Source organism: Neolamprologus brichardi, chromosome 10, assembly GCF_056152115.1.
Source record: "Neolamprologus brichardi isolate AB-2024 chromosome 10, ASM5615211v1, whole genome shotgun sequence".
Lineage (NCBI taxonomy): Eukaryota > Metazoa > Chordata > Actinopteri > Cichliformes > Cichlidae > Neolamprologus > Neolamprologus brichardi.
The window spans coordinates 29706001-29732042 of NC_142113.1; the positions used below are offsets into that span (position 1 = coordinate 29706001).

A 26042-nucleotide genomic window follows, 5' to 3' on the forward strand; every position below is an offset into this window, starting at 1 on the left:
AGCAAAAATAAACCATTGTTCTTATTAATTGGAACATAAACAATTTGATAATTTTCTTACACACATTAAGTATCAAAACAAAATTAAACAAACTCACATACGGCTGATCTAAAATCCCATTATTTAAAAAAAAGGAAAAAAAATATCAATATTATAATAGGAGGTAAAACAAATATTTACAAAATCTTTCGATGAAGCTAAAACTACAGTATGTACACAGTGGGTGGTCGGAGCTCCCTTCTTTAGAGAGACAGGAGAACTTGTTCCTTGGGATGAAAAATAAAATAAAACAATCAGATTTGAAATAACAGGATGCGTTTCCCCTAACTGAACACACGCTGGAGGGATCTGGGCCGAACCTTCGGCCTCTCGATGCAAACAGGGCCGAGCTAAAATGACAATAAGGACGATGCGACTGTTTAAATGTTCTGGCATCACGCACCCGTTACAGATAAGAAAACACCACTACGGCTGAGTATTTGCTCACAAAGTTTGTTGTTTTAAAAGAACAAAGAGGCACAGTGCTAATGGTACGAGACGCCTGGGAAAGTAACAGCAGCAGCAGCGATTACAACAGAGGTTTTTCTTTTCAGCTGCTTCACTTTGCACGTTTCCACCTGCAGACACAGTCGTGCACTCTCTGGCTCCACTTTAACAGCAGTTGTATTTGTTTTATATATTAACCCTCCTGTTTTTTTGTTTTTTTAAGGGCTCATGACAAGACCAAACAAAAAAAAAAACCCAGACAGCTCTTAATCATTTTCAGCTTTGACATGTCTGCAGACGGCAGTTGTTCTTATTACAGGATCAAAATTCTGGACCTCTGAAATGCTGCTGCTGTTACGTTCTTGGATTATTTGCTTAAAGAGGGTGGGCGTGCACGCACCGTTCACTTAGAAAAACCTCTTTGGTTGCAAGATTGTCGTCTTTTGTTGTAATAATCAGTGTAGATTTTGTACTGTTTTTATATTAGAGTACAATTTGTCTTTAATGTGCGCATTATACCAAAACTATGCTCACCGAGTATCAATCAATTCATTAATATCATTAATAACAGTCCCTCAAGGCGCTTTATATTGTAAGGCAAAGACCCTAAAATAATAATCTGAGAATGTAGTGGCCTCGCTTTAAATACGTTTAGATAAAAGGCTCAAGGAGAATCACAAAAGAATTTCTTTACAGTTTGCCCCAGTTGAAAGAAATCTGACAGGTAATGTAAACATACTATACAGTAGATTTTAGAAATATAAAAAGACCCAACAGACCCCAAGTCAATATCTTTAAGGCTGTGTCTCTGTGATGAGGTTGTGCTGAAACTCTGTGGGTGGTGGATCTGGTCTGTGGAGAAGCAGCATGCTTGAAGAAAAGTGATAAAAACAGGCTGTAGTGAACTCTGCAAAATAAGGTCGGTAAACGTAGTGGGTGTATGCCTGCTGGTTTATAACTGAGGCATGAAAAAGTTCATTTCACTGCCTCTGAATGGTGAAAAACAAAACAAACAAACAAACAAAAAACAGTATGAACTCCAGCAGCACTCCTGTTATTGATCAGCGTGCAAGATTTACTGGAAGACGTTTAAGTCTGTTCTGAACAGAAGAACGAGGACGCGACACAGCTGCTAATCCTTTTACCCTGAGAAGGTTTAGATCTCCACGAGGATCGTGTTTTCAGGAAGATGACTTTTAGTGCTGTTCACTTTACAGCATCTACTACTTGATACCATTTTTCCACGAATAGTGAAGGTTTCCCTTCCTTAGTGCTCAAGCATGTTGGAAGAGCACTGCTCAAAAACAGTGTGGGGGCAAAAAGCCGTCTATGCTTTCCAAATAAAAGTCAAAAAGATGCAAAAGCCCTATCGACTAAACGCTAAGCATTCATGTGAATGTGCACTTCCTGTTCTTTCAGTTAATAGGGCCGCCTGTGAGAGCGTAATGTGCCAGGCGCACGGCGTATTAACAAACCTGATTACATAATAGAGCTGTCCACCCGTCTCTATCTTTCTTGGGTTGAAGTGTTGAATAAATACAGGACGATTAAGCAAAAAGAGAGAAAAAAAGAAAGAGGGTGAAAAACAGCACTGAATGGAAAAGGCAAGCAAACACCAAACTGTTGTCATAGGAGCTCCGTTGCCACGGCAACAGGTAATGTCATGGATACAAACACTGCGCTGCTCCGTGAGCTCAACAGGTATTACCTGTATAGAAAAACACGCAGAACTAGGAGATGATTAACTTTTCCGTGCAGTTTTCTGATTCCGACTGATCTTTTTTTCCTCTTTTCGTTCTTTTTTGTTTTTTTTAAAAGACCCTTGACCCTTGTACCACAAGGAAGTTTCGAAGTGGGATAAGACATTCGATGAGAAAAAAAAAAAAAGTTGTCAAGTATAAATTTCAATACATTCGTCATATTATTAAACACAGATACGCACACTTACAAACAAGTATGTACAGAGGACAGGCGAGTGTTTCCACCGCTTAGTTACAGTTCGTACCTCAATCGATAAAAGGCGGTGACAGAGGTGAAGATGATGATGATGTTGGCAGCAGATTTGTTTGAAAAGTTCACGTTGTCGTCGCTGGTGGTTTTTCTTTTTTTTCTTTACTCTTTTTTTAAAATGCAGCAGAAGAAAGTTTTCCAGGATTTGATCAGAGTCCCAAGTCCTGATTGCAAAGTCTGCAGGGAGGGATTCGAATCGAGATTCACGAGCTGCTCGTGAGAGAGCGTGTGATTTAGGACAAACTCCAAAATCACCACAGTGGTCGAATTTGTTTTGCTAAACCGTCGGCTCTGGTGTGAGAGTTCAGCAAACTCTGCAGCGACTGACTGCAGACAGATTTCTATCTAACATGGAGCAGCTCCAAAAGTCTTGTTCTGTTATCATCAGCCTGGATCCCCTTTGCTGTTTGAACAACAACTGAAACTAACCGGGTGAAAGAGCAGCTAGTAACTGTAAGGCCTGTTCACCCGACATGTTGACAACAGATATGCAGGTCTGTTATTTATTTAAAAACTCGTTGGTGTAGCACCTACGCTGGAGTTTGTCCACGGGTAAACTTCACGTGCGGTGCAACTTTTAATTCGATTTTTGGACAACTCGTGAAATTAAACACCAGAGCACTTGGGGGTGATTTTGGTTTTCTTTCTGACTCTTATAAAGCCGATTGGTTCAGGCGGCTGTCTCTTTATGCGATATGGAGTGTGTCTGTATATGCAGGTATATTTGGTTTAGTTCTGGTGACGCTTCATGTGCAGAGCCAAATGGTCCGAGCGTGAGAAGCAGCGGCTGCAGGCGATGCACTTGAAGGGTTTGGCCCCGGTGTGTTTCCGGTAGTGTCTGGTGAGCTCGTCGGATCGAGCGAAGCGCCAGTCGCAGTTCTCCCATGTGCATCTGTACGGCTTCTCGCCTGCAAAAAGAGAAGAGGAGAGCGCAGAGGCGTCAGCTGCACACTTCAGGTCTTTTCTTAAATTTCTTAAAGCAAAGACAAGTTCGAGACATCAGCACACATCAGTCAAATGACCAACTTTACTTGAATACACCACAGAAAGCAATTCCACTGTCACACACTCAGCCATTCAACATAAATGCTAAAGAAACTTCCTTTAACATACCAGATCGTGTTTTCTATCAGATATAATTTTAGCTCGGATATTTCTGAGTGTTTTGACGTTTGGCGGTTTGTTTCCTGCCGTTTGAAATATTACAGTGATGTCAGCACTAAAAATAACATCCCTTCACAATAAGACTTGTGTGCCTGTATGACGTCTGTGTGTAGTTGTATTTCTAAATTGTTTGAATGGCAGTTAGCATGCACTTTTGGTGTTTACTGCTTCCTTCTATAAAAACTCCTGTCTGACTTCAGCGAAACTAAACCGAGATAAAAATCTCATGAAACAGTGTTTCAGACAATGGGTTCAACCATTGTGACGGTGGTGTGCACAAAAACAAGTGTCAAATTGTGAAAGGAAAGATTTGAGTTGGAAAAGTAAAAAAAACCTTGTTTTCACATGAATTAACAGAAGAAAAATGAAAAAAGACACAAACAATTAAGGAAATTTTGCAAGGACCTTGCAGCAGTGTGCGTGCGTGTCATCCCAGCTCACTTTATGGACATTTTCAGCTACAGTTTCAATGATCAGACTTGGTGCATACGAGGGAGACAGTTAAGAAGGTTGCTTTTCCTTTTTTTGTAAATATAACAGCAGCAAATCAAGTTTTTCTGCAGTAAAACTTGATGACTTCAAAGCATTAAAGATTAACGACCAATTTTCTGTGTGTTTGCATCATTCCTTTACATCTGAATCCTAAAGAGACTCCACGCAAACATCGCACCAAAACCATTGTCAGCACTGCAGTCTGTCTCCTCTCTGATAACATTTAACTGATGAGCGCCTGAATTGGATAAGCAGAAGAAAATGGATGGAGCTAGTTTTATTCTATCAGCTCAACTTTATGTCATTCTGTCAACTTTCTAATGTGATTATCATCAAAGTATTTTGCCTTCGCAAGAATTAGACTTGTTTTAATATCCCATCTCAAGCGGGTGAACATCAATAAGACAGTTTATCTGTAACCACTGAAAGCGGCCTTTGTGTCAGGAGTCTCGGAGCACAGCACGAGTCGTTGTTACAGGTGTGGCAGTGTTTGATTGTCACACTGCACATTAATAAATGTAATTGTGAGATTGTACATAATCCATTTTTTTGTTTTTGGAGGGGAGGTTGTGCCATTTGCTGGAGACTGGAAACAAAATTGTTCAGAGGCGTGGATGTAAAAATGAGATTAGCGTTGTGTAACCCTATAGGCTCACAGCCTGCTTTGTTTTCATGTCATCAGTTGCTTTTTTTTAAATCCATGTTTTAGAGAAAATTAAAAGGATTATTGGAGAAAGTACAACTTGAACTCTTGCAAAAGCACAATGTCCCTGAATTGTTGATTGTCTGGGACATAAATCATATTATGCTCCTGTAATTACAAGGTAACAGTAGTGGGTAGTAATGGGTAAGGAGGTATAATGACAGAGAACCTGTAGAATGGGAATTCAAAACACTGTGGAATAACGAGTTAAGTAAATCTAGCACGACAGTTATCTTACCCCACCCAAACATGAACATTTCTCTGCTGTGCCACAACGTGCTCTTGCCAAACAGTGAGCTAATCATCAACAAAGAGAGAAAAAAAAGGCGCAGTTGAAAGGGTTGGTATGCACATGACAAGAGAGAAAGAGAAAAAAGTCATCTTTCATAGCCAAGGTGGAAATTAATGTTCAGGAATCAATGCGAGGCCCGAGCACAAACATGAGTGAAAAGGAGATAAGCAAACAATAAAGGTCTGCTCGGGCCAGATTCCTTCAACTTTGAGTCGGTGCTTTCCAAAAGAAGAACAAAAAAAGTTCATGGCCTGATTAAAAGTTTAAATATGGCTTTTTCCAAAATGAAATGCCCCAGTTCCAGGAAAGTATCCAGACTAGATTTATTATTGGTTCCAATGTAGAATAAAAGCGATAGCTTTATACCTTGTACTGTTTGCTCACTGTCAATAGACTGTAGTGTTGTTGACATTCCAAATAAGCGATCCGGTAGATATTCAATGCCATAAAGAATAATTTCTAAGACTCTAAGTCCTGCCTGATAGGCTGAGGTAACCTATCAGGCAGTGTCGAGGGAGTGTGCCTCTCCTCGGCTGTGTGGGCCATCAAGTGCTCATTATTAGCATGGGCCCTGTTTGTGCTGATTAGATAGCTTCTGTTATTGACCATCAATCACCAGTGACAGCCATTAACGGAGCGAGTGGGTCCAAAGAGCAAAGGGCGGGCGGAGAATTTAGGCAATAGGAAGGAAATGCAACATTTTGTGCGTCTTATCCTAAAAAAAAGTGTATTTGCAATTCACATTTCCAAATATTTTGTCCTCAGTTAGTCCAGCCACTCTTCTGGGCAGGTGAAGCTAAAAATAACAGGACCGCAAGTGTGGCTCAGTGGATCATTGGGTTTTCTCTATTATTTTCAAGCATCTTTACCTTAAAGTGCCTTGAGATTACTCATGTTCTTAACCGGCTCTAGATAAATAAAAATTAAATGGAAAATAAATCTGATTATGAACACGTTAATGGATTTTCAACAATCCAACCAGCCCCAAAACCCCACATTACAGGCACTCCAGCCTCCTTTGAGGGCAATATCCTGTTTCTAGAGGTAACCACACTTGATGTGTGTGAAGAGGTGGAGTGCAAATGTCTCCATATAAAAGGTTTAGGTTCTCAACCCACAGGTGTGTTTGGTTTTCCTCTATAGCTGCGCTGCTGAGGTGAAAAGCACAGACGCCTCTCTCAGACTATTATCCCTGAAAGCTACAGCAAACAGGACGGTGAAATACGACACACACACACACACACACACACACACGCAGAACAAACAGACTTGACTGGTACATATATAGACGGTGGATAAAAAGAAGAAAAAAAAACTTACATAGGATCCCTTCCTTTAGTCAAAGGGGGGAAAAATGGGTTTGTGGGAGGTTTACTACACATGCATGAGAAGGTAAAAACTGACACATCCATCAGGTATTTGAACCTCGTGCACTAGAAAAACTGAGCTTTGACAATACTGAGACATTTCACAAAGAATTTAACTTTTTCTGGCTGTCAGCGCTGTTCAAGTGGAAGCTGCAAATTTGCACGACTTCGCCGTCTATTTTTAAATCGCTTAACAGGGACGCTTCTTAAAAGGTACCAGCACTCAAAAGACTTCACAGGCATTTGTGTAGCTGTTTGATCAGGTGGCCGATTACAAACGGCAAAGCCATTATCTCTCTCTTTCTCTTGAACGCACACATATATTAATGAATGCATGAAACACACACATTCAGAATCATGACAGAAACGTGTTGTGAAAACTTCTCTGATCTGGGTCTTAACTTGTGCACAAAACTAATTTTTCCAAGTTGTTTTTGCCCCTAAAACAACAACAACAACAACAGATTTTCTAACCGAATGCATTTCTATACCTTCTGCTTAATGTCATGGCGATGCACACTCAAGTAGAGTATACCAGAAGTGTAATAATAACATTTTATAACCATCTCTGCCTGGCTTTACTGAGTCAAAGAGCAAACATTTTCAGGCTCTTCAGGACGCCAATAAACTCTTTGTGGACCTCTTGGCTTTATCAGCTCACTCTGTGTTTGTAAAGAGGGCTGGAGGGTTCCCTAATCAAACTGATAGTATTTTACTCTTTAGACACACACATGTAAACACACACACACACCAACACAACTGCAAAAGCCAATGTGAAGAGCTGGAGTGGCTGCTGAGGCCACGGTCAAGGTTACGCCCACGAACCAGTGGGAGGTGCAGAGTGTTATCACAGACGTGCCGATGAGCACAGATAGCGATGCACTTAAACAATATTCACATCAGCTCCCTCAGGGGGTTCATGCCGATCGCCTCCACAGAGGGCACCTGGGCTACGGCCGCTTAGCTGCTCTTCCTCTTCCTCATTCAAATGGGCGACCTGTATGTGCTCCCTCTTGTTAAATGTTGTGGATTACATAGCCCGACCCTTCCTCTGTATAAAATTAAAAATGACACACTAAATGCACTTTAGAGGAAATGTTTTGCTTATTTTCCATAAGGTGTAATCTATGAAAAGATTGTAATAACAATATATTTTAGGGCTTCCTCTTGGGATATGTAACGGACACGTGTCCTGTGGGATTGATAAAGTATTCGGATTCTGACTCTAATATATTGTGACAGCATCAATATATCATGCCAGTGTCATATCTTAAGCTGTTGTACAATTTCCAAGTCTAATCTTCAACATAAGTAAGCCTAACGTTACATTAGTCATTACACTTTACTCCTAAATATTATTATTCATGTCCTGGTTAAGTACATCAGCACTTTATATCTCAAGATTTACTAACTTCCATTATTTGAATAATTATATCACCAAAGCAGCAACTACATATCTAACTAATCAATGGTTATGAATGAAGGACAGTTTCTTTGTCCTTTTGGTAACATTTTCTTTTAAGATCTTTATATAAGTATAAGATTATAGGGAATAAGAAGCTTATACACACTTATAGCATAATATTATGGTATATATTGTTTAGCAACCTTAAGCAACTTTATGATGTAGAGGTTAATGCCTGTAAGCTCACCAGGATTGAGACGTGATGGCTATTAGGAATAAGGAAGGAAGGAACAAAGGAAATAAAATATAACGAACCAAAAATGTACATCTATGATTGAATTATAACCTCATTCGATGATGTTAATGGCCACATAATCTTTATTATTTCCTATTATGCAAATGTGTTATTATTAGTCTTCGTTTTAGTTGTCTTATTATCTTTTTTGTAGTAACTCTAAATAACTATAGCTTATTAAAGTACCTTAAAGTTTTGCTGCAGAGGGGCTGAAAAGTAACCAAAGATTTGGTCACATGTAAAAGTAAACTGGAGCCAAAAAGTCTGTGTACGAACATTAGAACATACTAGACAAGACAAATACAGCAATTTCAAGTTTCCATTTCACTTAACATGCAAATCCTTAATCTGTGGGTGGGAATCTGAACATAAAGATCTTTACGGGGATTTCAAGCTCAATGAGCCACCAGATTGTTGGACCCTATGTGTATATAGATTTAAACGCAAGCCCAGACCGGGAACCTGCAGTCTACAGCAAATGATTTGTTAGCAGTAAGTTGCAAAAGCACATGTCTGTTAGCCTGGGAAAACATGACTAATGCTTTGTGAAAGACTTATAGAATATTGTATTGTATACACACACACGCACACGCCCAAAGGACTTCCTGATACTATTGCCTTAAGGAAAAACAACTCCTGTCTCTCTGGCAGTGAACTGAAACAGACATAAATGAGGGATGATGTTTCACCACATTAAAGGTTCTGTGCCGGCAGACTGTTGATGCAACGTATGTGTTAATACTTCACAGGAAACCCTGCACGCACAGACTGACACCAGTTGTGCAGGCGTACATTACTATGTAGTTGTTAACGAGCCATCCTAATTAAACACTTTTGGGTTAATCGGGATCAATAACAGCCAGTTTGTCACCTTTGATCACCGTGAGTAGCTGCTGGTTCGGTGGTATAAAACGGCGGGAGACATAACGCTCGGTAAATGTCTCACTTTTGTTTTTGTGACTGGTTCATACACACCGAGTAAACAAACACTGCAATCCTATCAGTCTATCTATCGATCTACAGAATGTAAACATGGGTGTAAACTTGGCAGGTCCTGTTAAGATACTATGTGTAGATTAATAATAAAATAGCGATAATCTCTCTAGAAAAGAGATTATTTTTAATTTCTTTGATAAGAAAACTACATACAGCATTCTTTATGAGTTAAAGGTGTGGACTGCTTCTACTCAGACAGGCAAACTGAACCAATTATAGAAAGGTTAATGCTGTAATGTAACTTTAAAAAGGTCAGTGTGAAGTCAGTGGTAACTTTATAGTTTTTGGTTTATATTTAAGGTCCAATATTACGCACCGATTCATGTGTGTGACTAAGTTCAGCAACCCAAATAAATCTGAGAATAAAAGGGGGGCCTAGGACGCAGCTGTGAGGCACTCCACAAGCACAGTATGCAGATGCCTAATCAATAGATAAGCCAAGCTATTTTTAAGGCCGATCAAGGCCAGCAAATCACATTTGTTACAGAAATACTCATAAAATAACTAAACCTTGTGTCACATATACTGTATTGTGTCATGATATGCCTCAAACACTTGCATTAGCTTTGTAAATTTCTTTTGATTTGCCTTAAACATTTCCTGGAGTTCAGAACAGTCGGTGCAATGTTTCTTTTACATGCTCAACTTATGAGTCATCAACTGAATGCAAAACAAGACCAAACAAGCCTGGTTTGGCCAGACAGCAAGCGAAGCCCGGCGGTGGGAAGCGTGGACTGACCAAAGCAAGTAAACCAGGAATCCTTGGTCAGTGACATGTCTGCTGCTGTGGGATCTGCTAACCGTGACGCACTTCATTACGCACTCTGCTAGTAAGACGCATTTAGTAGCCGCATCGACTTGCCAGATGAATATAAGGATGGGATGTGCACTGCGAGGTGTGTGTGGGCATGTGAACGTCTTAGTTCTGCTTTGTAAAGGTATCTGCACGTGCCAACTCATAAATTCACTGCAAATCACACCTCATGACACAGATCTAACGCACGTGGGCAGAATATGAAATTTGACATTGTAGGTCATAATAAAAGTGTCCGAATTTTGTCTACATTCGGTCATGATATCGTAACAAGCTGCAGGTTTGGAGCCACAACCAGAAATACTGCTTAGCCAGTGATACGGTAAATACTGTAAAGGTTACTTTGTTTTCTTTTCACAAACAACGGGCGCTGAAACATGCGGCTGAAGCCACCGAGGTCCACGCTTGTCAGCGTACTCTTTAATTGCTCTTGTTTTGTTTACCATTCTCACTGCGTGTTTCGAAGCCCGTTTGTCTTTTGCGCTGCTGTATCCTGCTGCTTCAACAGCCCAACTTCCCCACTGGGATCCATAAAAATTTCATCTTATCTATTTATGACCGCAGAGAGATCTGTTTCTATTTGTCTGTTCATTCACGTGTTCACGCTTCGCTCTGTCAATATTTTCACACTGGAGGAGCTCTGCGGCTTTAATCGCATGAGTAAATCTTCAAAATCCAGGTCTGGGGCCTCTGGGGAATTCACAGGTTTCATCTTACAGAAGGGAAATACATTGAAACCTCCGCCCCTCTGCTCCGTTCTCCGAACCCCCTACCTTCCTCCTCCTCCATCCTTCGTTTCAGGAACTGAAAAGCAGGAGTAACTGGTTTGGCTTTTATTTAACTGCGTGTCTTTCCTCTTTTTCTTTAACCCTTCTTTTCTTCGTCCTACCCTCCTCCCTCGGCCCTTTGTTCTCTTTCACTGGGGACGCTACGTGGACAGGTATGAACATGTATAAACACGGCGCAGAAAAAACAAAAACTCAAATATGTTGCTTCTGTGCCTTTTCTTTTCATTGCGTTTACCTTCTTCATCACCATCATCTCTATTATTGTTGCTGGGTGTATTGAAACTGGCGCTGACACAAAGCATAAATAAATAAGCTTAAAGCAACTGAACTTAGAGGATGACAAAGATGCTTGACTGCAGCATGCTGCTGCTTCATCACCTACAGTGTAAAGTTAAAAAACTAACTTCCAACCTTTGAATGTTTGGTGAATCAATCCTAAATAAAAATTGCAAAAATAACAACAAAGACTGTATTTCAGCCCTCGGGGGAGATTATTTTCTTACCTGTGTGTGTTCTTTGGTGTGCCTTCAGATGGGAGCTCTTTGTGTAAACTTTGGTGCAGCCTGTGAGGAAATAACAGAGGATCATAAGCCAGGAGGACACAGCACAAAATCTGTCTTCAACATACAGAAGCATAGATGTTGACGAAATTCTGAATCATTAGGTGTTTACTTACTCATAACATATTAAAAGTACACCGTTTGGATAACATAATGCAACATCTTGCTTCTAATTTAACTGCAAATTTAGTTGAATAGCAATGGGTTGTAGTCTTCATTGCAATGAACTAGGGCTGGGCGATATATCGACTTTTTAAAAAATATCGATATATTTTCATACGACATATAAGATGTGACAATATCCTTTATATTGATATAGTCCATGTTACGTTATAATTATAATTGTGGAGCCACAAGTTTGCCTCTCTTTCGTCCACTTTTGTCTCTACGCAACGTTACTCGGCCTCGCCTCTCCTTCACTGAACACAACTCCCCCTCCTCCCCCATAGCTTCACCTGCAGGCAGCGACAAGATGGACACGGCAAATCTCCGTTAGCGAGTTGTGGGGCTGGACTGCGTCAACGTGTTAGCGAGCTAACCGCGCTAACGAGCTAACCACGCTAACGAGCTAACCACGCTAACGACATGCAGCCCACAGGGGCTGCACGGCCTAAAATCCTTTCATTTTCTCAAAAGTTGACAGCGCGCCTTATGTATGAATTCTGGTTGTGCTTACTGACCGCGAACCGATTTTAGGTGGTACACGGCGCTCAGCAATCTGTCAAAAAATGTTTTAGTACGACTTTGGTAAGCTACGGAGCTACAGCGCTTGATGGATTGTCGGAGCATTACGGCTACCGTAGTCTGGAGCCTCGCGGAGTGATACGTACTGTGCTTCAACGTAATATTACCGTATTGTGTGTGTATAAGGGCCATAAAGAGGATTTCAAACTCAAGGCTGTTAGTCAGGCAGTAGAAGTTGGGAACAGAGCAGCTGGGAAATCTGTCTTTGTTATTATGCTCAGCGTCTGTTAGTTTACATTTTGACTGCACAATTATGAGCTTTTTGTTATGCACAAAAACAACATTGTTTTCTTTTATTTATGGAGCATGATTATTTAATAAATGCTGATAATTTATTTTTGAGTAATTTCTTCATGTAAATTATGCTGTATGTAAATAAAAATGCCTGTGTGACATCTGGGACACAGTGTGACTAAGAACTCTCTTTTTGTTCTTAACTTACGGCTTTAAAAAAATATCGAGATATGAATTTTAGGTCATATCGCCCAGCCCTACAATGAACAGTTGAAGGAACAACGATAATATGTATTATTTATAAAACGAAGAGTAAAGTACCTGATGCAAAGTTTGCTTTCAGCCTGGTTTTTGCACATTTTCTCTCACAGTATTAATGACTGTGAGGATTTAGTTTGCAGGTCAGAGCCGTGCATTGCTGAAAGATTTGCATGTGTGTTGCTTTGGGTATAGAGTTTATTTACATTCGGTGACACTGGGAATTGGACTACTTCGTGTGTGCAGATATGGGATTGACTGAACCATGCTTTGTGTGTCCCATTGGTAATTTAGAAAAGATTGTAAGTGAAGCACCGACTGCCCCGAGCCGCTTTCAGGTGATGTCACCAGTAAGATCCCAGTACAGCGAGACAAAAGCTGCCCCTGACTGGGCTTTGGGGGCATGCGGTGAGGCACAAAAATCAATGTGTTGCGTACGTCCTGGTAAGCTGCAAGGTTTGACTTGTTCATGCTGACTTTGGAAACTGTTTTGCCTTGAGCATCACAATGGTACATACCGGTCCAGACAATAGGGCATGCAAATGAAAGTGAAGTCAGATAACGTAGTTTCATATTTTCATTTTCATTTCAGAGAATCGTTGTTAAAACCAGCTACGCGAGTTTACTTTCTAATGGAGTTGAGTTGTAAACCATAGCTTATAGTGATATGGAAACAGACCACCCACCTGGGTAGTCGCAGAAGTGAATCCTCCTCTTCTCCAGCTCTGGGTTGTTTCGCCTATTGTATTTTGGACCTGTTAAGACACCTTGGCCGTGTGTCATCAGCATGGCATGATGAGACATCCCCGCTACCTTTAATCCTCCCATACGCTGCTGGTAAGGGGGTGGACCCTGGGGTGCTAGGCTCAGCAGCTCTGCCTGGCCATCTGGGCTTCCAGGCTGGGAATTTGGTGGCGAAGGCGGTAGGCTGTGTGGCGCTGTGTGCTGGGATGAGTTGTTTGGAGAGTGCTGGTAGTAGCCGGGATGATGATGTGGCAGTTGGTGCTCTGCCATCATGTAGTTGCCGTTGGTCGTCGGCAACGTGGCGTTGCCGAGGTTCAGCATGGTCCTGCCGCTGCTGGAGCCGTGCGGTGAGGGACTGTTGTGCGATAGGGTCATGGTGAGGTCACCACTGCTCGCGATGGGCATGTGGTAGACCTGCGGCTGTGGAGGTGGAGGTCCGATGTGAAGCTCCGTGTCCAAGTTTGGCTGCTGCTGCTGCTGCTGAGATCCTGCGGTCACGCTCACCATTCCTCCAGCGCTCATGTCCGGCTTTATGAAAACGTTGTTGACTACAGGCGGCACGCTGAACACCGAGGTGAAGTCCGGAAGGGCCTGGCTGGTTGGGATGGAGCAGGGCACCTCCATCCCAGGCTCCGTCTTGATCTGCTGTGGCGTGAGGGTCTTGGTGTTGGGCCTGTAGAGGCCTGTGCGGAGGTGAGTGGTGCTGGGAAGGATGACGTTGATGTTGAGGCTGTATGGGGTGACAGGTTTGTCCTCTGCGAAGTACTCGTCCACCACGGAGGCGCTCTCTCGTCTGTACTTCTTGTCGGTAGTGTCATTCGGGGTACTCAGTAGAGGACTGCTGTGCTGGGGAAGGTATTTGTCTAATTCGAGTTGAATCTGAAAAAGAAAAGAGACGCAAAGTTAACAGAAATACTTCAAATGTGTACTGAAACTAGGGAAATTTCACAAATATCCTACCACACCCTTTAAATAACAATACATCATAAGCTGAGATTTGCACACAACTGCTGCTGTTAAAACTCACAGATCCCACCCATCTACGACAGACTTCCATGTTCACAGTTTTGGACTCTTTTCATGTGCTTTTCAGTCCTAATCTGATCAGCGCTTTAAGAGATTATTCGTTGAACGTGGATGCAGAAAGTTACACCCATTCCATGAAAAAGGAAGCACAGCATGGTTGGAGGATGCCGTTTCTCCCAGCATCCTCCTTGCGTCATAGCTCACATTCCTGTTTCCTACTGAAGCTCAATGTCCTGACAAGCAGCCACAACTGACAGTTGGGGCAGATAGCTAAAAAGGGAATTCACCTTATAATACTGTAGCCTCCAGGCCTTTAGAGTGCATCACACCTGCTGTGTGCTTAAATGATCATTCACTGACAATTATGCAGCTGCAGCAATAATCCTGGACATTGTTATATAAACACGCATACACTCTTACAGGTGATACGCATTTAAAAACAAATGATTCCCTGCTGAAAGCTGAAAGCCTTGCCCCTTTGCTTTTACTGCGCAGCAGGCTTTTGCCAGTAAAACTCCACTGGGACAAAGGAAGGGACGTGTTTTACATTTTCATTCCATTGGGATAAAGAGAAGAAGATGCAAACAGCCAACAGCGAGAGCAACGCAGGTAGAATTCCATAAAAAAAATAAATTGTAAGGAAAAAAAAATGCAAATAGATTCAAACCTTCAGTTAAGTTTCATTTACACAGTGGCAGACCAAGCACAAAGTAATCTAAGGTCACTTTACATAGTCTGTTCAAGTCTTGTGATCTTAAGGAAGCAAATCTGACAACTTCCCCGTGACCGAGCACTAGGCAGAGAAACGTCCAATAGAATCGCATTTAGAGAGGGCGACCATCTGCTGCAACCGGTTGGGAGAGAGGGAAAAGCGGGAAAAAATATATTGAGAAACAACAAACAATACCAACAATGGACAGGCTGGCGGGGCCTGTAATCGTAGACCTGATGTACAGAATGAAAGAAGACAGAGATGAAAAAAGCCCAGGCTACTGAAAGAGAAGACAAAACTAATGACATGCAACAGTGCCAGGCAAATACCTGGAAATTAGAAGGAAACAGAAGAGATGCACTGCATCATGGGAGGTCCCGATGGACGTATAGCAGCATAAATAAAGAGAAGGTTCCAGGGCATATAATGTAGTTCTAACTATAGGAGTAAAGAACTCTACTGGATCAAAAATGGTAAGATGAGAAGGCAGATCATTAATGCATGTAAGGGGAAGGTTTTATATTTGATAATTCGTTTGTTAATTTGTTAATAACTCCCTATTATATAACTAGTTGCTAATTAGCTCTGTGTAAATAAGATGTGATTATCGTTCTTGTTCCTAACAAGTTTCATTTTCAAGGAACTTGTTAGGAACAAGAAGGAATTTCTCAGATATCTCACAGTGATGCATATAGAAGGCATCCCACTTTAGCAATTTACTCACTAAAAGTTGCACCAGGAAGGGTATAAAACCCATTTTTCACCTTATACTTCATTAATTTTGATCCACAGTACTTACATCTCTATGACTGTATTTTTTATTTGTACTCTTCTCGCTAATTTAAAGACGGTGAGGTCTACATTTAAAAAAAAAAGGCTTGAAAGTTGGAGGAGGCCAAGAAAATTGTAAGTGAGACACTGTGTGGGTGTCTGCTACACAGGTTTTCAATGCAACAGGTAGCATTTATCATTACAACTAGCAGAATGTCTGCTGGAGCACAAAAGAACCATTTTCAGGTGACAGGATGAAACAGGCAGAAAATAAACTGCAGATATTTTCTTCTGATTAAGTAGAAAACATTTGATTTTCATCCAAAGTGCACAAGCGGTCAAACAAAAAAAGGATCTAGACTGCAGAAGCCACACACTGTGTCTACGATCACAAATGCACGAAGCCGTTTAATGCAGGCTATTTATGTGTTGTACATATGCATGCAGAATTTCATACTGTTCATGCACACCAACTTACCACACGAGCACGCTAACACACACAAACAGGTAGAGAGTTGGCTCCATGGGTGTGGCCGACAGTCTGATGCACGAAGAAGAGGAGGAGGGGAAAAAAAAAAGGGGGGGAGAGAAAACACTCACAGCTAAACCAAAACAAAGGCTGAAGGCATGAGAAAGGTGCAGTGAAACCTAAACACTGTCAGGTAAAAATAGACCTGCCAGACAAATCTGATCCCCACAGTGACGACAGATATACACCCAGGATGATGGGAGGGAGGAGCGACCAGGTTAAAAAGAGAGGTGGGGGTGGGGGGAATCAGGAAGAACAAAGGTCGGGAGAAGAGAAGGAGAGAAAGCCACATGAGCAGTAAAAGTGATGATTAATTCTGAAAGTGATAGTTATGTCTGAATGAGTGCAGCTAATCTAACGGGGACATCTGATTAGATTCAAAGAGATTGGAAATCTTTACAAACAAACTCCAGAATAAACTCACAAACTCAAACCAAATACTGCGCTCTGCCAGTCACAGAAACATAATGTTCACTGACCAAAAACGTGTTATTTCAGCACCAGTTATGATGCTTTTTGGGGTGATTCGAGATTGGAAGACAAGAATTATTTGAACTGATCTCGACCCGATCGGTGGGAGAGTGAATTCCATGAGCTACGCCCCCAAATCCACAGCTCGCAGTAAAATCCCGCTCTGAAACGAGCCATTTGGGACAAATGACCTAATGAGGTGCTGATGCGTTGGAGGTCGTGTCCTGCAACCGAACAAAAGAGCAGAGCGGGCTTGTTTCAATGCGCTTATTCTGCAGCGCTGCTTCAAGTGCCAGCCCCATCATCGCACCAACACACACACACTCTGCTAATAAGCTGTTGATGTATTTGCACACACAAACCTTGGGTGGTTATTGGTCTGTGTGCACTTGAACTTGAGGAATGTGTGTATACTGCATGAAAATTTCTACTACGTGCAATTCAATTTACTTAAAAGGTGCATCCCTGTTTTTACTGATGGTGGGTAACAATTAACAACACAAACAATAGGCAAATGCATGAATTAAAGAGGCACAATTAAGAAGGGAAAACTAAATTATGATGAATTCAAAATGAGCAAAACTGATTTTACAGTGAAACCGAGTTTTGGCCAAATGCACCAGTCGCTGAAGTGGTTTACAATAGAAATGCCTATCATGCATTTCAAACAGCCTCGATGCAGTGATTAGTACTATAAACATGACAAGAACATAAACCTGAGAGCGGGGAATAAATGGAGTATTATTCGTGTCGTGTACGTGGCTTCTGATTTTCTGTTGGCTTATTCTTAACACATTATTCATTGTGATTCTTTTCTAATCCTCGCCAAACAAACTCAATAACAAAAAGTCATTGTATAACGAATAAGCATACTCCTCGTGTGCGGGTTTGTCCGACCTTGCGTTTGAGAGGACGAAACAAAGTACTAAAGACCGGCGTGAGCGTTGTTCCGTGCCTTTTTTGCATATTGCAATATGCACATGTCTCTGTGTGTACATTTGTATGTGCGTGTTACTGTTAGAGCGTGTTTCCTGCAGGGCTAGGATAGATGGCTGCCATTCATCGCCGGTAAACTGCCCTGTCATCAGTGGAATCTGAGCACCCGGTGAAACGAAAGTCTTGGGTATTTACTGAGGGGGAGAAAAAAAAGTGAAAACAAAAACAGACTCTCTGTTTCCTTCTGACTGAGAGCTCCTTTCACGATGGGACACAAACAGGTTCTGTAGTGCCGGGGTGCTGGCAGCTGTCACCTTTGGGTGCCCTTGGTCATGTCCCCTTACTGGACTGATGTTGATCTGTCTTCCTGTCAGCATCTGTACGCTGATACAAACACAAACAAGCTCTCCATATGCTCTTTTCACGAAGGCAGGAAGAGAAAGGTTAGGGCTCTCATCAAAGAACATTTACAGAGAATACCAGCTACTCGGAAATGCACAGAATGGACATATTTTTAAGTTGGCCAACTTTGAAAGATCTTTAAAAATGCAATCGACTTAAAACGAGTCCCCGCCAAAAGCAAGAAGCGAAACTCTCCTGTCTCGACTCTCACCAGACTTCAGGAAAGGTTTAACGTTATCACTTCAGCTCCATAAACGGGGCTAAGGTTAAAAGCCTCTCCTTTGCATAAGAGGACGTATTTCCTTCATTTGCCCTACAACTATTCTGGCTTTCTCTTTTGCCTTTAATTCATTGACAAGAGAAGCACGGTGATCTCAAAGGAGTCCAGTGGTTTATAGTTCAGAAAGTCTTTTGTTTTATGCGGTAAATGAGGAGAATATCTCTCGGCAAAGACTGAGTTGGTTAATAATTGGAGAACATGTATAACTGTTCTGCTATGAATCCTTCTGCCTGATAACAACAATCTCTTATCAGCTGTGTTCAGGTTTATGGGGCAGAGTGGGAGTTTCCACACTTCTGGCCCATTTCACGTCCATTCTTAAAGGCCCACTGTATCCTAATACAATGAGCAAACACTTTACACTACTCATCAGTAATAATGTTCACACAGAGCAGCATATACTTGTCTTTGGACTTGTTAGTATTTTTCCCTTCGCAGTCACTGCAACCTCAAGTTTCCATTCATTATGAAAATTAGCCTTCAGAATCAAGCTTGCGTGAGGCTCCGATACACTGAACATATCTGCAGTCATACTCATGCTGGTATGATTTCAAAACATCCACAGTCTTTGCTTCTTAGCTGTAAGGCATACTTCAACATAAATATTGTTATTCATCTCTAAAATATCTGTGAGATCCACTGACGCATGCCAGCATCATCGAGAATAATGTCGTTTTCCGCCTGCACGGAGTAGCCGTGTGAATCCTGATTCAAGCCTCCAAGCTGCAGGGTCAATCCCCCTCCTCCTGCTAATTGCAAAACAAATGGCGTCGTCTGCACGCCAGTTTTCTTTTATGGCTTTCAGGAATGCAATGGTCGTTCGCCTTTGGATCTCCATAAAAAACAGAGCTCTGCGTCAGGGCTCCCTGGCTGGGAATCAACAGAGCAGAAATCATGACAAGGTCATCAGGGCAACAACAAGACCTTTCATACCACGGTGATGTTTTATTGGCACGGATGATCACAGAGAAATGGAAGCGTGTTCGACTTCCCAAGAAAGCGACGAGCTTTCCAGGGTAAAAGTGGCAAAGTGAAACAAGCCAGCAGAATTTGCTTTGTTTTAAAAATATATTGCCTCACTTCTTTAGTAAGAACTGAAGACGAGTGAAGAGGGCGAGAAATCTTTCGATATTCACCCAAGCGCCTTCTTTAGTCTCCGATTTCCTTACCTGGATGTTTAAGCATGCGTTAACTATTGCATAGTTTTGTTACAACGACATAATCTGGAAAATTTGGGGGTATTTTATATGCCACTGATGATGTGGCATAGCTAATAAACTGTATATACAGACACACTACTATACTGTATATACTGCTGCACTGACACATTAAATTGCAAACAGTAATTTTGAATAAGGACTGTTTTTCTTGGTTTACAGTTCTGAGGTAAAAGAGGGCAAAACCGATATTTAGGCAGAATCCTCAGGAACCCTTCTGTGGTCATTGTTATTTTATTTGCATATCTTAATTTTAGCTCTGCTTCTAGCAATGACCAGCATTAACTAGCACTTATAAGTCTCTGTCTTTGCTGTTAATCATTGTGTAAACCTACGCCGTTCTGAGTCTTTGGAAAGGAAATAACACTTTTCTTATATTCCTGTAACCACTTTGCCCAAACGGTGACCTTTTTCACACGTTATCCTATTTCTGTCTCTTATTTCTTATCAGTCTTTGTTCCCTGTTCTTCCAGAAAATGGTCTCTCAAGTTTAGCCGGCAGTTGGGTTGAAGATACCGAGGAAATCCAGTATCTCACTACATGTTTAGAGATAACAGATTTTTTTTTTTGTCTCACCACAAAATGATTTCAGCCTTTGTTTTTCCCTCACAAAAGCAGTTTTGACTGTTTTTCCAGACGAGCGAGAGGGTAAACAGTGGTGGGTCATTAAAGAGATTTTGCAGCTTCGGTAGATGAGTTTGCAGACAATAAGCATTAGGAAATGGCAGAATATGACTGTCTGCGGGCGGCATGTGTTGTCTGGTATGGTAACACAGCCGGGCATGATGGGTAGAGCTGACATCAGCAGACCAAACAAAGTGAACAGAGCAAAGCATGAGTCATGCTAGGAATTGTTCCTAGGTTTGTTGTTGCTCTCAGATGCAGAGCGATCAGACTGATTTATGGGTGTGAATACAATAAGATTTATTAAAAAGAGACTTTTGAACCTACAATGTATTTTCCCATATTAATCAAAGGCGTTTGCGTTTAGACAACCTGTTTATTGATATGTGGCTACAAAACACACAATGGCGATCAACAGCAGTGACGGTTGAATAAAAAAAAAAGCCCAAAAGATACAACTGGCAGTCAGGTGAGCACAATAACACGCATGTTATAGATGAAAAAAATCAATAAATATACGAGTAGAAGAAGAGTTCCTGGAGATAGATACATTTTAAGTTCACTTTAGATAAAGAGACAAAAGAAAGTCGTCCTAGATTTCTCAATAACGCAAATAAAAGTGTTTCCCCACAGCAAATTTCCTTTCACCGATCACTGTAGGGATCCCTGCAAGTCGAAACTCGTAGTCTGCAGACACTTGCTCAGATGCAAATTCAGCTGCATGTGTTGTCCTGGAAGTCAAATCATTAGTCAAACCAAAACCATCTCAGACCTCAGCTGCATGTCAGCCGCGAGGGCCATATAAAGGGAGGGTTGTGCGACTATAAACTAATGGGGGAGACCGGGGTTCACATAAGAAGGCAAGTCTGGTCAAAACCACGGCACAGGAAGGATACACCCAAACACACCACGCGTATCCCAGGAGGTACAACTAAAATATTTATAAAGCCGTATCTGAATATTGATCTTCAGGAAGCATTCAGCGTGACTGGCGACATGCTCTTGATCTGTGCTCCATTAAGTTATTCTGTAACCTACCCTGTCGTCTGCTCTCAGTCATACAGGAAACCCACAGGTGATACAATGACAAAAGAATCTGGAAACAAGTTTCATATCGGTTACTTATTCCGGTATTAATACTTAAGAACATGAACAGATTTGTTCAAGTTTTTACAAAAACGCAGTGTGTCAGAAGACTGACAAAGACACAAATGATGCCTCAACAATACCGTAATGAACAGTCAAACCTTAGCTGAAATGTTGATGCCTGTAAGGACTGGTTCTTTTCTAATAGTGACACATCGTTTACCAGAGAAAAATGCACAGCTTTTCACCAAGCTTTTCAGATTTGTGGTTTTGCAACGTAAATGAAGAATTCCTTTCAAACTCATCAAGCAGATTTATGTGCAGGCTGAATAAACGTCAGTGCAATCACAAGGAATGTGTGGCTTTTAAAGGACTAGTCTCAATATGCTTAAAGTAAATAGAAGGAGAGGATACAGCACGATGACAACAGTAACAAAGGGATAATGTTAAAGTATTAGTGTTTATTTGTAACACCAAACTCAAGAGTCCTGTGCTCACATGATAAGTTTCTGTATATAAAAAAAGAAAGTGTGCAATACATGAAAAGGTGTCCAAAACATGCGGGAACAAAAGAGGTGGGTGTTACTAGCCGAGACTAGTAAAGTTGTGGGCCATTTTTGAGGTAGTATGCAACTGTGCATGAAAGTGCACAATGACAGGGAGTTAAGTTCCGGAAATCAGCCAAAAAGTATCTACATAGGCCCACGTTAACGGCATGACAGCAATGATGGCATCTCGCTGGGGCGAGATTGTGGCTCAAGAGGCTCAAGAGTTGGGAGTTCGCCTTGTAATCGGAAGGTTGCTGGTTCGAGCCCCGGCTTGGACAGTCTCGGTCGTTGTGTCCTTGGGCAAAACACTTCACCCGTTGCCTACTGGTGGTGGTCAGAGGGCACAAGTGTCCGGCAGCCTCGCCTCTGTCAGTGCGCCCCAGGGTGGCTACAATGTAGCTTACCATCACCAGTGTGTGAATGTGTGTGTGAATGGGTGGATGACTGAATATGTAAAGCGCTTTGGGGTCCTTAGGGACTAGTAAGGCGCTATATAAACACAGGCCATTTACCATTTACCATCTTGCTGCAGAGTCCAGAGTCCAGAGAGTAAAGTCCAGTTATCAGTTATGAGTCAGGCCAGAAAAAAAGAGCACGGATCCGCAAAGGAGTACGAGTATCCATGAATTATCCAGAGAGCTGGACTTTAAGGTTACAACGTGGCTGACCAATAGTTAGTTGATGATCATTTACAGTGGTGGTCCTTAAAGTTATTAAAGTGATCATTTTTAAATATAGAATTCTTTCACCAGCTTTGTCAAGCAACTACAGTTTAAGCAGAAAGCGTGTGGTTAACCAATGATCACTAATCCAAGCCTCAAGTTAGCCACTAACTTCTGAAAACAAGTCAAATTTTTTGCTTTAGTGGACCAAAACAGAGCTAAAAAGATCAGCTGGACCCAGACTTGCTTTAATTAATTTTCTGTGACCTATTAAAGACGATCAAGCTGCTGGATCTGCTTTGAAACATTTTCCAAACAGCACGTCTCAAGATCACTGAGTTCATTCGCTATTTTTTTTGATGGCTACAGAAAAGCAAGACTATAAACAACAAAGGGGAGAATATTCCAGCCATTCGAAGTCCTGGCTGGTCCTGGAGTTCGACCATTCCCACTGAGTTTTCATTGCCACCGTGACTTTCTCACGAGGTCGACCTTTATCATCCTCTCTTTTGCCTCTGGGCGGCCTGTGGACATGCGAGCCCTGCTCAGACAGGTCGGGCAACATACGTCTGTCACGACATCACTGGAGTTAAGCTCTAGCATAATTCCACAGAGACCACTGCATGTTACAGCAATGAGCACCAAACAAAACAGCAGCTGAATTCTGGCTGCAGGAGCCAAACATTTACGCAACCGCCGAAAGTGACACAAGTCACACCGTTAGAGAAAACAGTGGCAAAGTTGATATTAACAACTATACTTCTACGCTAACCTTCATAGTTGATCATATCTGGAACCTAACAAACAAGTCTCGCTTTTTTTGTCTTGTGATCCTCTCAGTGACTGACAGTTTAAAATCTACGCTTCTTTTTCTGGGTTCACGCTTTCAGACATTTTACATTTCAGTTCATGGAGTTCTACAAGAACACAAACCAGTTTAGGTTGTAAAATACTTTAGTTTATGGCAGCAATTGTGCTCTAAATACATCTGCAGCAAGATAGGCAGACAAGGTAGACCGTGTTTTCCAAGTCGTACAGAAAACTGGACGAAAATCTAAAAAGATTACTAAAAATCAATCACTCACACTACCCACAGTTGCCTTATCCAGTACCTGAGCATGATGCCTTAACTCAGAGTACCAATGTTCGTCCCAGCATCTCAAAACTTCTCTGCTCGTTCCTCCGCTCCCTTTCATGGACACACAATTGAAAAGAGCCATCGCGGAGCACGACAGGGTTCATCATTTTAAGCTTTTTGCGGCTACACACAGTGCTCTCACATGTCTTAGAGGTTGATTACTTCACAGTGATTTTCATTGAGGCAGCTGTAATAGAGGAAACGCTGGTGTCCTGTGCTTCGTGAGCCCGCTCCTCATGTGCCATGCCCGAGTCCAAGCCCACCTTTTCAAGCAGGCCAGGGCTCTGTACTCTTAACTGTGCTTGGGCAGGGTAACGATCCCCAAGCGTAGGTAAACAATTAAAGAAAGCGATTCCTTGCCCAGTATTCTTCCTCTCAATTAAGTTCATGAAAATCTAGCTTTTCAGTTTTAGGGTAATCCTGTCTAAAAATATCTGCTTTAGCACTGCCTTGTTTCTGGAATAACTAACTACTAAGCAGGCGTAATAGGCGATGGTCATTGTTATATAGAATATTGATTTTTTTTATGTATCGTTTTTGATCAGAATATATAAAATAGTTCCGTATAGAAGAGCCACAAAATATAAAACGTCACCACTGAAAGTTCGGTGATGGTGCTCGTGAAACAAATGATCTGCCATTAGAAAATCTAATACAAATATTTTCCTCCATAGCACCGCAGCACAATGAACTTCATTCAAGTTGTACAAACATGCAGATATCTAAATGGTTGATGGCTGTGGACAGATGTTTGCACCCGTCTAGTGGCAAAGCCCACTGAGCCTTTTCAAAAAAGCTTTTAATGTATGCTTTACTCCCATGTTTGCAGAAAGGCACAGCCTGAATCCAGCCCACTCTGCTAATGATGTTTCAGGCTGAACCTATTGCGTGCAGACACAACCTGTGAGAAACGTGTATCGTATCCGCATATATGAATCTATGGAATAAAAGCCAGGAACAGACCGCAAACATCTTTAACCTCTCAAAGCCACTTTGGCTATGCTTTGTTGGTCACGTGCAGCTGGCAGAGTGGCTTTAGCCTTAGGTCTGCGGATCAGCTACTTGTTTACCAAATATGTGGCAGGAGACCAAACTCAGCACCATACAAAGGCGTTCGGTTTCTGTTTGTGCTCTGCTGCGATCACGCAGGAACAACACATGCTTCACAGCCATTTAACTTTAATGCCGTTGTCATGTCTCTGCTGTGAATAGTGTACCGTTTATCCGTTTTTGCATTTATGATTTTCTGAAAACAATTAGGTATCTCGTGTATATATCTACATAAACCATGAGATACTTGCTGGGAATTTCAGGAAGTATCCATAGAAAGCCTTACACAGTGAGCTCTCCAAAGCACTGCAGTGATTAATATAGAAGAAGCTGTTTTGCAGAGTTCTCTAAATTTCAACCTGATGCTCTATCATGTGACCAAAACCCCAAGATAAAAAAAATATACAGGTAGGGATGGTGAATAAAATTTGAGGAAACGAGGTGTAATGTGCACATGTACTCAGCTTCACTTGTTAATGTGAAAGATTATAAAAATAAACATAGCAAACATGTATGTAGCTTTTCATTTAACAGCATATAGAGAGCAAAAACAACTGCCAACACAGCAAGCTAGAACACCTGGTATTGCTTCCCCAAAAGTATATTAGCAGGGATGTGCATGGCTCCCCCCCTGTATCCACATAAAACCTTATAGTATATGATGAAAAAACCGCATAGCGCATCAAGTTGCCACAAGTTTCTCCAAACTGCAATTGTTTTTAACCTATCAGCTGCGCCTCTATGCAGGACTTCTACCTGCTTGCCCGCCTTTACAGGTGAGCTGCTACACGTCACATGAAAAAGCAGCCTGATAAACACGACACACATTAGCCCCTCAGCCAGTTACATGACTATTACTGTTTGCTTGTGCCAGAAACAACTATGTGTTGCCTAAAGCGGCACGTGGTCCCCATCCTCTGCGAAAAGCAGCGAACACCTTCAAACTCTCAGGTAGGCCGGATCTCCGGCTCACCTGAAGCCCGGCCGCGCTCAGCGGGTTGGGGGAGATTCTTACCGCGGGCTTGACGTCCTCGAACACGGACGTGTCCTCGGCGCCCTCCGCTCCCGACATCCTCACCGGCTTCAGCTGCGTGAAAACCGCCCTTTCTTCAGTCGCGTGGGGCGGATTCATGGCCAATCCTACACTCGTTGCCATTAAAGTTTCTGCTTAAACAAGTTTATCTTTTTTCAGAATTTGTTTTTTAAGTGCATATACAGTTACTAACGCTAATAACGCC

General features: G+C 41.8%; 1 protein-coding gene across 1 annotated transcript; it reads right to left on the bottom strand.

The window, feature by feature from the left end:
* Positions 1–23: 23 nt before the first annotated feature.
* klf5l (Kruppel like factor 5 like) lies at positions 24–26042 on the bottom strand. The gene is made up of 4 exons (XM_006785125.3): positions 25820–26042; positions 13295–14231; positions 11316–11375; positions 24–3404 (listed from the first exon to the last, which is right to left on the bottom strand). Exons 1-4 carry the CDS (start codon positions 25958–25960, stop codon positions 3226–3228), a joined length of 1317 nt encoding a protein of 438 aa, XP_006785188.1. The 5' UTR covers positions 25961–26042; the 3' UTR covers positions 24–3225.

Bases quoted from the DNA above. Each gene is read 5' to 3' on its own strand.
- klf5l (XM_006785125.3), bottom strand. From the start codon at position 25,960: ATGGCAACGAGTGTAGGATTGGCCATGAATCCGCCCCACGCGACTGAA. The intron at 11,376-13,294 runs GTGGGTGGTCTG...ATTTCCTCACAG, and splicing joins TCACTTCTGCGACTACCCAG to GCTGCACCAAAGTTTACACA. The intron at 3,405-11,315 runs GTAAGAAAATAA...CTCTTTTTGCAG, and splicing joins ACACCAAAGAACACACACAG to GCGAGAAGCCGTACAGATGC.